Here is a 13,067-nt window from a genome sequence, read left to right on the forward strand (position 1 = left end):
CACCAGACTCCATTACAGCTTTTTTCCACAGGCTGTCAGGCTCCTCAACAACCTGGTACCTACTGCGCCTACTCCAGATTTGGAAACTTAGTTCTTTTTTGCCTAATGTCAGGCATACTGTCTGATGTATTCTTTGCACAATCCTGTAAATTAAATTGTACTATGCACATTGCACTTTATGTACCCTGTCTGAAATGTCTATGTTTTCATTGGCTATAGCATTGCCTTGTCAGTGTCTTGTCTGTATTCGCACCGTAGACTTGGAGAATTATATATATATATTGCTTAATACCCTCTTCAAAATTGAAAACAGTCAAAATGGTAACAAAAAAGTATGTAAATACAGTAGCTGTATTCTTTATGACTTTTTATTGTGTGCTACTTTGGAAAGCTCTTTGTGAATAATATAACGTTTATAACTATTATTATTACTGTCATTGTTGTTATTATGACTGCATATGGAAACAGAAATATGAAAAATCTTCCTGTTCACAAATGACAGATGAAAACAACATACAAACATCATCTGAAACATGTACTGACAGACCATCTGATTTTTTTTTCACAGAGCCAGTGAGAAAGACAGGAATGATGCAGCTATCTCTGATAACACTACAAGATGAAAGATGCAGAGGGGTCACAATTGGATATCCTGCTATGAATCCACCCAAGTCTTAGACAAGTGTTTACAACACTGAGCTGGCCAATTACTGGTTGAATGGGACCACTATTCTGGTGCACAGGGCACAAACTGCAACAAAGGCATTCTTTCCAGACCTTATGCAGATGACACAATCCGGGGTAGAATGAGGAAAACACTGGGGGGGAAAGCATGCGGGAGTCGGGAATGAAAACTGGGGGCGTGTCCAAGGTGCGCAGGTGTTCTGGGTGGGTGAGTCTGGGGCAAACAATCCAAAACAGAGTCCAATGGGAAATCCAAGATGAGGCAAAAGTCCAGGGCCGGGAGGTCCATCAGAGACGAAGACAAACAGGATTAAAAACCGGAGTGGGATCAGGTGGAGGGTCAGGGGGAACGGAACCAGACGCTACCGTTCCCGGACTCGCTTGGTACAGGAACCAATACAGAGCCCAGAACAGAGTCAGCATCTGGCTTTTAAGGGGGGCTGGATAGGAGGCTGAAACAGGGGGCAGGTGCACAAAATCAAGTCAGAAGTGAAAGAGCCAGAGCGCCCTTAAGGAGGAGGGACTAAAATCGTGACACAAACTGTGATCCTAATGGACATCGTTCATGTTTGAGTCACTTGGGAGCAACAGTTTTTGTAATAGAACTAACAGATTAGACTGGAAAGCTACAGTATAATGTGCAAATACTGTATTTATTGTCATTTTTAATTTTCTAGAATTCACTGTTCATTTCTCCTCAATGAGGATAAAATGTTTCACACAGCTACAGTATACTACTGTTTGTGTTGCAGTACATGAATATACTGTAATTATATAATTATTAATTCCATATTATATTCCCTATTAATCAAATTCTAAAAGTATGCTTTTTTACTCTGGTATCGAGCGTATTCGCAGAAAAGCTTAAAACTACCACTTTTCCCACAGAGTACTGTATACTGTATAAATGTCCAGTAAGGTGATCAGAGGGAGCAACAAGCACATAAAAGCTTTCTGAAATAACCACGTTATTTCATATGTTAGTTAAAGACTTTGATGCTTAAAATGTTTAGGGAGAAATGGAATACTGGTGTGTATGTTTTCTTTAAAGTACTGAGACCAGTCATATACAGTTAACATAATACATAATTCACATGCGTTATGCTCCTATTCTTTTTGCTACTAAAATTTCCCTTCAGTGGTAAAATTCCATATAAATATTCAATTCCAAAAAGTGCACAGTAAAGACATTAAATATACATATACAGTACAGTTTGCATACAGTAATATGTTTATGTTCCTAAATCAATATATTTTATGAGCATGTGAAAGGCATGGTGAATCGGAGATTCTCAAGAATTGCTTTGTATGATTGGAAACAAATGCATGATTGGATCAACGAAATGCTGTGGTGCTACTTTTTGTTAATGAAAAAATAAAGTCTTTTCATTTACAAAGACAGTCAATGAAAAAATAAAATATTTCCGTTTACAGAGACGGTTACAAATACTTTGAGTTTGCAGCTTGTCCAAGGTCATTCATTATTAATACCATTAGTAATATCTTCGGTAAAGACTTTGATGGCGACAGCTCAAACGCTGTATATGAGAGGTTGAGCTTTATTAGCTCCACCTGGCGGAAATTCCAGATTCTATTATTTTACTTGCGATATCCTGCGGTATTATGGTAAATTGAGTTATACTGCGACAAGCGCACCGCGTTTTAACGCGGTATCGCCTGCTTGTTTTGAATGGCTGCATCTGTATAACACCTCAGGGGACTGGAACAGCATGTGTCATACCACCTTTCAGTGCTGCAAAAGCATTTCTATATGCTTTTATTCTTATTGACAGAAAAGGGAACTTTGGATATTGATAGCTGGACATTTTTAATTTGCACACATACTGTAGATACAGCCAGTAAAATAAATCAAGACTCTTCTCTGGCATTCCCACAGCCTGCTCTCATAACATCTCCTCTTCAGGCCTTGAACAATAAAAAGACAGCAGAACCAAGAGTCAAGGCTTTCCTAAAATAAATACTAGATATTTTAAATTGATGGTGATGTGTCCGGAGGAAAGGGAAATATGTTCTTCTGCTGAAATCCAGGTGGTAAAAGAAGATCCCACTAACTTTCAAATTATCAGGTTCACAATTTTCATGGTGAAGACCTTTGGTTTAATCAAAAGGGAGGAAAAAATTGGTTTGTAAAGTACTGTGTAATAAGGGTTAATCTCTCAGACAGGAACCAGTTAATACAGGAAAAGGCTATAAAGTAATTTCTGCCTCCTTTCATCATGTTCAAAGTGCAGAGACCAAAACAAAATGTGGTGCAGCTGAATAATAAAGATTTCCTTGTGCAAACTACAGGTACAGTAAGTTATAGCCTATAGTAAGAAGTTGTAATGCCAAGTTTCAAGTGTGATTTTATTTATTCAAATGGAATATAAAATGACCTGTGACACAGCAGGAAGCATTTTCAATGTAATTTTCCATTATAATGACACCCAGGAGATGTCAAATGTTGAACACTGCATATTATGAAGCAATTAATACAGATTCTTCCATTTAATTTAATCTGTTTTATCTTATACTGTATGTATCTATATCTTAGCTGTATCCATATCTTATATTGATATATCTAGAGTGTACAAAAATAAACTTGCACTATATTTTCCTATGGCTTTAAATGTATTTAATTCACTGTGTCTTGTATTCCCAGTCTGTATAACACATTATAATATCCTTATGTTGTTTCTCCTTTCTTTTGCAATAGAACAGAACAAAACAATGTTCTCGGAAAGGGGGCATTTCTTTTGCAAATCTGTGTGTTTGCGAGGCAAGTATGTGACTTGATGTGTGCCTGTGAGCTTGCAGTCTGTAACTCGGTGATCTATCCCTGCTGTAGGTTCAACAGGGCTTGCAGTGTGATAAATTACATTTGGCCCTGAAGGAGTATGAGAATATGTGTACTTGTAAAAAAATACAATTTATTCATTTTTAGAATGACAAAAAAACAAAGGCAGAATACAATTAAGAATATTTTTATCTTTGTAATGCTGGGGCTTTTGACTTCCTGTCCAGACAAAATAAAATTCATATCGTGAGATAAAGCTATAAAAAGGTCACAAATCTAATAATATTTCTAGTATGTTGGCACTGGGCCATAGCTAGTATATTTGGAGGCAGACCTAATGTGTTTAGATTCCTTCCTGAGGGTCCAGAATTTGTGTAAACCATCTGTGTCTGAGATGCTCTTATTTCCATCTGGCAGCATGAATGGGCACCAAAGGGGGCATGGGATATGAACCACGCAATGAGCTACAGGCCAGCTTAGGTCAGCCACTTCTTTGTGGGAACATCGGCATCCACATCTGCTAAAGAAATCTTGTGTCTTTTTACTTTTTCATAAGACATTTAGTCATCAACAAAAGATAGATAAAATATGTCCTGCTTCGAAAATGTTACATGATCACTGTCTTTGGGTGAATAGTGCATATGATTATTTTTCCAAGTGTGTCACAAGAATCAAACCTGGTAAAAACCTACTGTTGTGAAATATTTATTAAGAAGAAAATGTCAGACTTCAAAAATCCAAGATGACTTTCATTTTTTTTATTATAACTATCAGTTTTTCCCCACCTATATGCATTTGTGACACAGATATTGATTGCAATTTTGATAATCTTAATGTCTAATATGATGTTTGGTCAGACTGAGACTACTCTTTTCATTATGGAAGGACAAAGCAATTTGTGTTGAATAATCCATGTCATTTGTAGTAGATTACTTATTATGGCAAACCTCTGGATTTGTGGCTACAAATTACATTATCATTTTTTAACCTTGAATATGTTCACAGATTATTAAAACTGTGTCCTGACAGTATGTGAGTTCAATAGCAATGTGATTGTTTAAAAGTAATTTAAAAAATTAAAAATGTATAGGCAGAAATGTAATTAAAAAAAATTGAAATACTCCTCATAACAGCATATACAGTATAAACGCCAATGAGGAGGAGGTGTTTTTTAAGGGTGAGAGAGGATTTTAAGTCATACAAGAATGAATCTTTAAACATTCAGTATTTATTCAGTCTCATTATTCAAAATTTACCACAGTCTGCATCAACTTAACATTCGCACGATTCTTACATGTGAGAAAAACTTAAAGACACATCTGTCAAACTGTCATACCCAAAACTAGTTAAAAAGTGGAATGATTAAATTTGAAGTGGTGAAAAAGGTCACTATAATGATAAGATAACAAAAAAATGTACAACAATCATTGACTTATTTTAAAGATTAATTAAACAACTTAACATGAATGTTAAATTGAAGGTACTGAATGGCAAAGCTTTACAGTACAGAATTACATATTAAACAAACTTACCACGAGTTGACCTGACTTAGAGACATCTATTAATTAATTAAACAATTGATTGGCTAATCAGAGCCTTAATACTGCATTAATATTTTTGAAGTTTACAAGAAAATGAATTGTAACAAATATACTGTACAGCAGTATTAATTTGATAAATGCATGCTTCCCTCACTCAAATGCAGAAGTAAGCTACCCCACAAATTCATGCTCAGCTTCAGGAATGCACTGCAAAACCTCTGTTAAGGGGCACAGAGCCATTGCTTTCCCCAGGCAGGCCCAAGAAGTTAATACTCAAGTGCCAATATGTGCTGTTGTCTTTCGTAGACATTTTATAGTATGTAGTCCGAAATGTGAAATAATAATGTAGTGTAACTTAAATACATGTAAGAAATTTTACTTGTTTTGTTTTTGGAGAGTTTATTGAACTTTTTGTTTAACTTTTCTGTGGTGGGTACTTGGTCCTTTGGCTCATAATGACAGAGCTGCTGATTCTTACCTTGTGCTGTAAATGTTTTGATTATATTCAATTTAAACTTATTAACACTTTTATAATTAAAAGCCCCAAAATTGATGTACTGTACTGTAATACCTTAATTAGTAACCAGATTTAACTAGACAGGTAATATATTTACCACTTTTTAATCATAGGCTTTTGCCACTAGTCTTAATTAGTCTTCTCAGTGCTTACCTATGACACCAGTCATTTTTTCATTCGTGTTTCACTGGTACCCTAATTATAATGCAGCTAAATATTAATGTTTGCATCACCAGTAATATGAAAGCAAAAACACATGTGGTAGCAGGAAAAGCAGACTGTAACCATATTAACATGCCCATCAACCATACTAACATGCTTCAGGTCTCAATAGAGAAAACTGTGTCAACCTGAAAATAACATGGCCATTCAAGTTAGTTACACGTTTAATCTTTTAATCAGTATTTTCGGAGTTTGCCTCCTTGTCTGACAGTATATAGACTCAAATGGCTTTTACACATTGAAAAAATAAACAAAATAAAATCACATTTCCAGAGAAATACTTAGCTTAAGATGAAGGCAGAGAATGTGTACTAAGGTCTTTATCTCATCTGATGCTCAGTTGCTGTTCATCAAAGATATTTATATTCTACATTTATACTAGTTCAGGTGGGTAGCTGCATCAGCATGCATTGGCTGCAAAGGAACAAATAATAGGTTTATTCTATGCTGAAAAGAGAAGAAATAAAACACAACGTTTCAGTCGTGGAGCCTTCTTCGGGTGTCAAGACCTTCAGACACCTAAAGAAGGCTCCACGGCCGAAACGTGTTTTCTTTCTTCTCTTTTCATCATGGAATAAACCTATTACTTGTTCTTCTACATTTATATTCTTCACTCATATATGGATATTATTAATTTGGTCACTACATAATTGCATAACCCCCATTGTAGTGTGACCCTGTAGATGTTTGTGAAGTTATACATGTTACTGAGGAAATGGATTAATTCCAACTCCATCTCTGGTTCTCCTGAGACAATAATGTGCCACTGCTTGGAAAATGCTGGACAAAGTTAACTATTTTTTCTCAGCTAAGACACCAGACATGTAGCTTTGGCCAGTTTTTACCCTTGTTATAAGGAAATGTTTATTGGTTGCATTTTTCTAGAGATTGCTTGGTTAATCTGGTATGTTTTCATAGTGGTGGAAAGGGTGATAACACTTCAGTTTATATACTGTTTTTGTCTGTTAGAAACTGTCTACAAATAATAAATGAACATATACTAAAGCTGTTAACAATGGTTCTAAAATATTACACACCTCTAACCCTAGGGCAGTGCTGGACAGATGCAGTCCTGGAGAGCCACAGTGTCTGCAGATGTTTACTCCACCTCTGTTCTTAATGACATAATTGAGCTGATCATTAGCTTAATTGTGCCAGTATAATAGGTTTAAAGGTCTGTTATCTGTTAAAGAGACCTAGCAAACCTTTTGGATTCTGGCTCTTAAGGCTGGGGGACTTATGTCAGACTATGTCTGAAAGGTATGCTTCAGACTATAGTCAGGATAAGGGTTTTCTTAATTTACACTTCACTAAGAATGACAACAGCCGGGAATTAGGCATATTTTTTCAGGTTTATTCAGTGTTTAAAGTTACAGTAGTTTGTCTTTACCCACTTGGCTGAGGGTTAACCTCCTGGCCACTGGACGAGGAGGCTAGAGCTCTCAGCATGAGGAGAGACCAAGTGGAAGCTGGAGAGGTGGAGATGGGGTGGAGGAGAGATGTAAACGGCTAATGTGAAGGAGATAATAATAATTAATAATTAATAATTAATATTTAATAATTGCTTACACTTACTTAGCGCTTTTCTGGACACCCCACTCAAGAACTTGGCTGATATCATCCTTGCGTTTTCACACTTTCAAACTTGCGTTTTCACTATAAACTCCAAGATGGATAGTGTTTTGCAATACATAACGCATTTACTTTTACCTCTAGGGGTGTTAACCCTTTATTTGCCTTTTATAAAGATTGTTAATGCCCATACAAACGCCCAAACTAAACAAAATATCATTTTCTCTGCATGTAGTGTTTTCCTTTATGCATCAGTCAGCCATTCATTCACTTATGTGCAATAAAATAAGACATTTATAGCCAGAATACATATTTTATTAGGCAGATAAAATACTTTCCATAAACACAAAAAATAAATTTCTTTCAAGCACCAGTCTCTTCGTTCCAGACACTTATTTTACAGAACTTCAGAAAGAGTACATCAACTTTTTAATATGACAAAAGAGGAAGTATGCAAAGGCTAATTCAACTAACACTCTGTAGACTACCTACCATGAAAACGAACCAGGATGTGGAGCGCATACAGCTACAAAACTGCGATTGAACACAGACCAGATTATTTCCATGTCATCTCAAGGCAGAAGAAAAGACCGACATGGCTGATGGAGCTTGATAACATAAAACTGCCGAATAGAAACATACGGTATACATGCCAAAAATACCTATGGAGCGCACAGTCACAGACAGACATATTGACTCTTCACAGGTGCTCTGCAACAGTAGAAAGAATTTATAAATGAGTTGATTTAAGGATAGAATGGGCAAGGATCCTATCCAAGGCCAGAATAAAAAAATGAAGCTGGCCAAATACAAACAACAGTTTCCCAGAATGAAACCCTGCCAGTGTCTTGGTACAAAATGGAGCATCCGCTCAGCTTGATTAATATCCCCTGAAGGACAGCAAGGAAAACACATGAGGCCATTGCCTGGCAGCCGAGCTAGATTGGTTCTGGAATGCACAGATGTGGAATAAACACAGCAACATTTTTTTTTCCCGTGTGAAATGATTATAACAAAAAGGGAGCATAAGTCACACACTCATAAGCACACCCACATGTAGACATGCCCAGATTCAAAAGCAGGAAGCTAAATACGATCCTCAGAAAGCATAGTTGTCTTTCAGGCCACCATTTAGTGGGACAGGGCATAATAAACAAACTATACATATCTTTCTTGGCTAAATAGGAAATCTGTCATTGGTCATTGCTTGCATTTTAGAAAATTTTTCCCTGGGAATATTACTGTCATCCTTATTCGTAACCTGCAGCTCTAGCTGGCTGTCATACACTCTTACAAAGCTGTATTGCAAGATGGAGACTGTAAAACAGGTATTGTAGAAGTACAGTACAATTCAGAAAGACTGACAGCACTTCCACTAACTGCCCAAGAGCGGATGAGATTATTTTCCACGGTCAGGTAGCTAGAGAGGAGATAACTTGAACAACTGTCACGCTGCTCTGATTTTTCTTTTGTGTGTGCCTGTGTGTGCAGGGTACAGATGTATTTGAGTAATAGCTTCATCCACCCAGATCTTTATGGCCTTCCATAAAAAAGCTAAAACAAGAAAGTTGTATCCTGCCACATTCAACATTCAGAAGACAATTAGACAGATGTGGCCTGGTGGTCATGTCGTGGGATGGACTGCAACTCTGCTATGGAAAGTAAGGCCCTTTTTCATTGTTTTGATGCCATCGACTCAGAATGAAAGAGGAAGCTAACCGCTCTGCCGGGTCAGATGATGTCATTGTGATCTTCTTTGGGGCTCTCAAGGAAAGGTAACTCCACATCGGACTCACTCAGCTTCAGGACTCCCATGTGCAAGTCCAGACAGCACTGCAACATAAGGAAGAAAAGAAAAAACATACTCTTCTTAGCAAAATGACAGCTGTCTTCCTTCCTTCCAGTCAAGTACATTACAGTACATGAGTGTCAGTGTTTCTGAACCAAGCACAATGACATTGTTAATACCTGAATCCAATATACAGGTCTGTGCAAAAGTATTCAGATTTTCTGAATTTTTGCATATTTTGCCACTGAATGGTATCAGAGCTTAAATGTGGGTCCTAGTGATATATAAAGGGATTCTAAGTGAACAAATAACACCAAAGTTTGGTGCTTGCTTCATTTATTTTAATCAAGCACATCCAACATCCCTGTGTGAAAAGGCTAGCACCCACCCTGTACTTTATCTATTTCTGTGCCTCATCAGTGAAAAATGGTACGGTATACTGTTTGTAGACTATAAAATGAAACCAGTTGAATTCAAGACTCCTTCTGTCCTTCCTTATTGAGAAACTACTTTGGTTTAAAATTAATTGAACCGAATAGTCTAAATAAATAAAAGTTTTGCTGCTGTAGTACTGGTAAGCCTGGTATTGTCTGTGTTCAGCTGCACTGGAATGTCCAAAAGTATTGTCACAGGCACTGTCCAACCTTGCATTCTATTACAGGGCTGGCAAACTGGAGCCTATTCCAGAGGCATTAGGTAAAATTTGGGAATGAGAACACATGATATTGGGCAGTGTCTTTTTGAATTATTTTATAAAATATCAACTGAAACCTCAGTATAAAGGTGAAATCCATGTAAGTAAAATATTTAATAAAAGTTTCAATACTCCAAAGAGATTCTCACAAAAAAAGTTATTTCCCTTTCCTGTTTCCTGCTTTTATGGTCTACTTACTTTGTGTCTTGGTAGAATAGAATGACTAATGCTTTGAGATCCTAAGCTGTCAGTAAACATGAATGTAACATTTTTGTGTGTAGAAAATGTTGTATTCATAATTAATGATAACTATGACACAAAGTGTATGATAAGCCTATGTTTGTAAAGACTTCGTTATTTACAATACTAACAAGGCCTGCTAAACTTTCCAATACAGTAAATACAGTCATGTCTTCGCAGTAATTCTGATTTGGTTTTAGCAATACAAATCTGCAACTTTACTATCCTCACTCATTGTGTTCTTGACTGCCCTTGTTAACAATTTAAATTCTTCTGTTTGCTTAGTTTAAGTTTGCTTAATGTCCATGAAAGAAGAAAAATATCTTACTATACCATTACACTACAGTATGATTTGTCACTGCAGGCCTGGCATTGCCTTGATATTGTTGGAATGCTGTAAAAAGCAGCAAAAAATCTAAAAAAACATTACCAATCGAAGTCTGCAAACAACAATATGAAGTACTTTTCAGCTTATTGGACCATAGGTAGTGAAAAAATATACTACTGAAAAAAGGGAGAAGCACACTGGGGAATATTTAGAGCCCAGATAATCAGATATTCAATTACTGTATTTCTATCAAGGTTTCTGGATACATAATGGTTGATTATAGCAATGAAGCACTTCAAATTAAGGAAATACTGCTTAGGTTTGCCCCAGTTACACTCTGGTGGAGAGAAGATGTACAGTATCTCAGGGGAACTTCTACATATAAAGCAATATTTTCTGATTGCTCTCTATTTTTGGGGTTGTGAGGCTTACTGAAGAGATCTGGGATCTGAAGAGATTTTTTAAATTAAAATTAATGTTCTTTTTTGATGAGAGAATAATTAAAAATCCTTTTCGGGAATGTATGTAATATTTTTTCTTTTAAAATTAAAGGTTCTTGAATATGAAAAATATTTAAGGACTGCTGAGAACTTCAATGAAATCCCTGTTCTTCAGCTGAAGAGCTTTTAGCATCCATAACTCTTCCTTATGTGACCCCACCCAGGAAGCCAAGTATAAATATTCAAGTACTGTACTCATATACTTGGTCTTTTTTTAAGAAGACAGACATTCAGTTCCTGTATGGACTGTACTCTTTTTAATCCAGTGAACATTTATCAGATCACGTTGCCAAGCTAATGAACTGAGAAGGCTACAGAGTACTTTGAAGTGCTTTCATTAAAGGAAGAAGAAACAGGTTTTGAACAAAAAGAAGACCTCTTCATTTACTTTGAGGTTTAACAGAGTCTGCAATCCCAGGCACAGCTCAAACGTGTCGTCCTCTAAAAAAGGGGAAAAAAACGAAGAATAAAGTTAATTCTTTAAAGAATAATAGCCATTAGAAACCCACTAAAATGTTTTCGGGACTTTTTAAACACTTGACAGATCAGGAGCCAATTTAGACCACAGCAGTTGGTTATTATTTTGTGACAGAGGGCTTAAATTAAATTATTCACTGTGGTTTGCTACATTATATTTACAGAAAACTATTTTAAAAAGCAACATTTTTATCAGTTTTGTATTTTAGAAATCCAGTGGAGATTAACTTAATGTAACACCTTACTGGTTAGGGCTGATGTACTGAGGAAGCCCATAGAGTTTTAATGTTAAAGAATAAATTCTTTTGTATGCTGTTTTTATTGAATGTGACCTATTTTTGGTGCCATGGCAATCCTAGCTTTTACCTTAAATACCTTCACTTTATCGTTATTGCCTGGAGTGTCTCTAAAACTGATTTTAACAAAAGCATTTCCTTGTGACTTTGAATCTCCAGTCTATTATGGTTGTCTTGTTCTTCCTACTAACACACATCATACAGTATATAACAGGATATCATGCATAACAGTAATGTCTTTTTGCTTCTATAACTGAAAGGGGCTATAAAATAGTAACAGTTAAATTGAATTTTAACACAGTAAAATTGATTAACATGGATTAAAGTGGCAACATTGGAGAAGCCACAGTACTGTCATTTGAATTTGTGTTGCCATTTGCTTTCTCTTTCTTACCCACGACATGTGCTGAACACTCCACTTTCTCCTTGCCCAGCTGGAGCTCAAGATTCTCCACCACTCCAGCAAGTGTCATCCCAGAAGACAGGCAGAGACCTGAGTCTGATTGGTCATGGCTGCCACTCTCCTGGGTGCTCCTCAGCCTGTAAACAGAAAGTACTAGCCTTCAGTGCTAGACAAAAAGATGTTTTAGATGTTTTATTTGTTCTGGAGACGTTTTCCCTCCTGATGACTATATTTTATAGTGCTGGGTTTACATCTGCACCAATCAAAAATAACAAACAGTACAGTATCAACATTTCTATCAGGAATTTCCAATATTTCCTCACTAATATCCAATTTTAAGCACACAAATAATTATTTGAAAATAAAATGAAGTTTATTACCTGACATTTGGGAGGAATAACAGTGTCAAATCAATTACACACAGCTGTATCACCATCATTATGAAATCACCATCATTACTAAATTAGCTATATACCGTACAGTATATCGAACACAAACACTTCCTTTCTCATTCATGTGAAGCATCCCGTCATCACCCCATGTGCACCTTGCAGCTGCCCCTTGGTTCAGTCCTTCTAAATGGGGTTCGAGCCTTCTTAACCTATGGCTAATAGGCTAACCATTAACCAAGCAGGTTAAACCCAACCTTACCAAGTATTCCAGACATTCTCAAAGCAATCTGATAAAGCCACAAATGTGCAGTAATCAAAACCATTAAGCAGGACACAGGTGGAACAGACAATTAGAGAGCTTTTTTGGTTCCATGTTCATGAGAGATTCTGTAGTTTGGTTTCATCCCCATAGTTTGGCTTTAGACTACATGACGTCCTCCTCCAATGTTCTCAGTACTCTTATAAGCTTCCTTTTTGCTAATGGCAGTGTCATAAATATATGCCAATTTATGACTGAATAAAAGGGTTTTTACTAGAAAAACCAAGGCCAGACAGTAACCAAGATACACTCCCCATAGTAATATGATAAACAATAAATTACCATTCTCCTCTTTG

At 36.4% G+C, this 13,067-nt stretch overlaps 1 protein-coding gene across 1 annotated transcript in view; it reads right to left on the reverse strand.

The window, feature by feature from the left end:
• Positions 1–7,626: 7,626 nt before the first annotated feature.
• nrip2 (nuclear receptor interacting protein 2) overlaps positions 7,627–13,067 on the reverse strand; it is a 49,472-nt gene continuing 44,031 nt past the window's right edge. Inside the window, exons 4-6 of the mRNA XM_006633690.3 lie at positions 12,052–12,197; positions 11,273–11,325; positions 7,627–9,166 (exon numbers count right to left, since the gene is read on the reverse strand). Coding sequence (XP_006633753.2) covers positions 9,065–9,166; positions 11,273–11,325; positions 12,052–12,197 — 301 coding nt within the window. The 3' untranslated portion in view covers positions 7,627–9,064. The remainder of the gene's footprint in view (positions 9,167–11,272; positions 11,326–12,051; positions 12,198–13,067) is intronic.

This window comes from Lepisosteus oculatus, chromosome 7, assembly GCF_040954835.1.
Source record: "Lepisosteus oculatus isolate fLepOcu1 chromosome 7, fLepOcu1.hap2, whole genome shotgun sequence".
In the NCBI taxonomy this organism is placed as follows: Eukaryota; Metazoa; Chordata; class Actinopteri; order Semionotiformes; family Lepisosteidae; genus Lepisosteus; species Lepisosteus oculatus.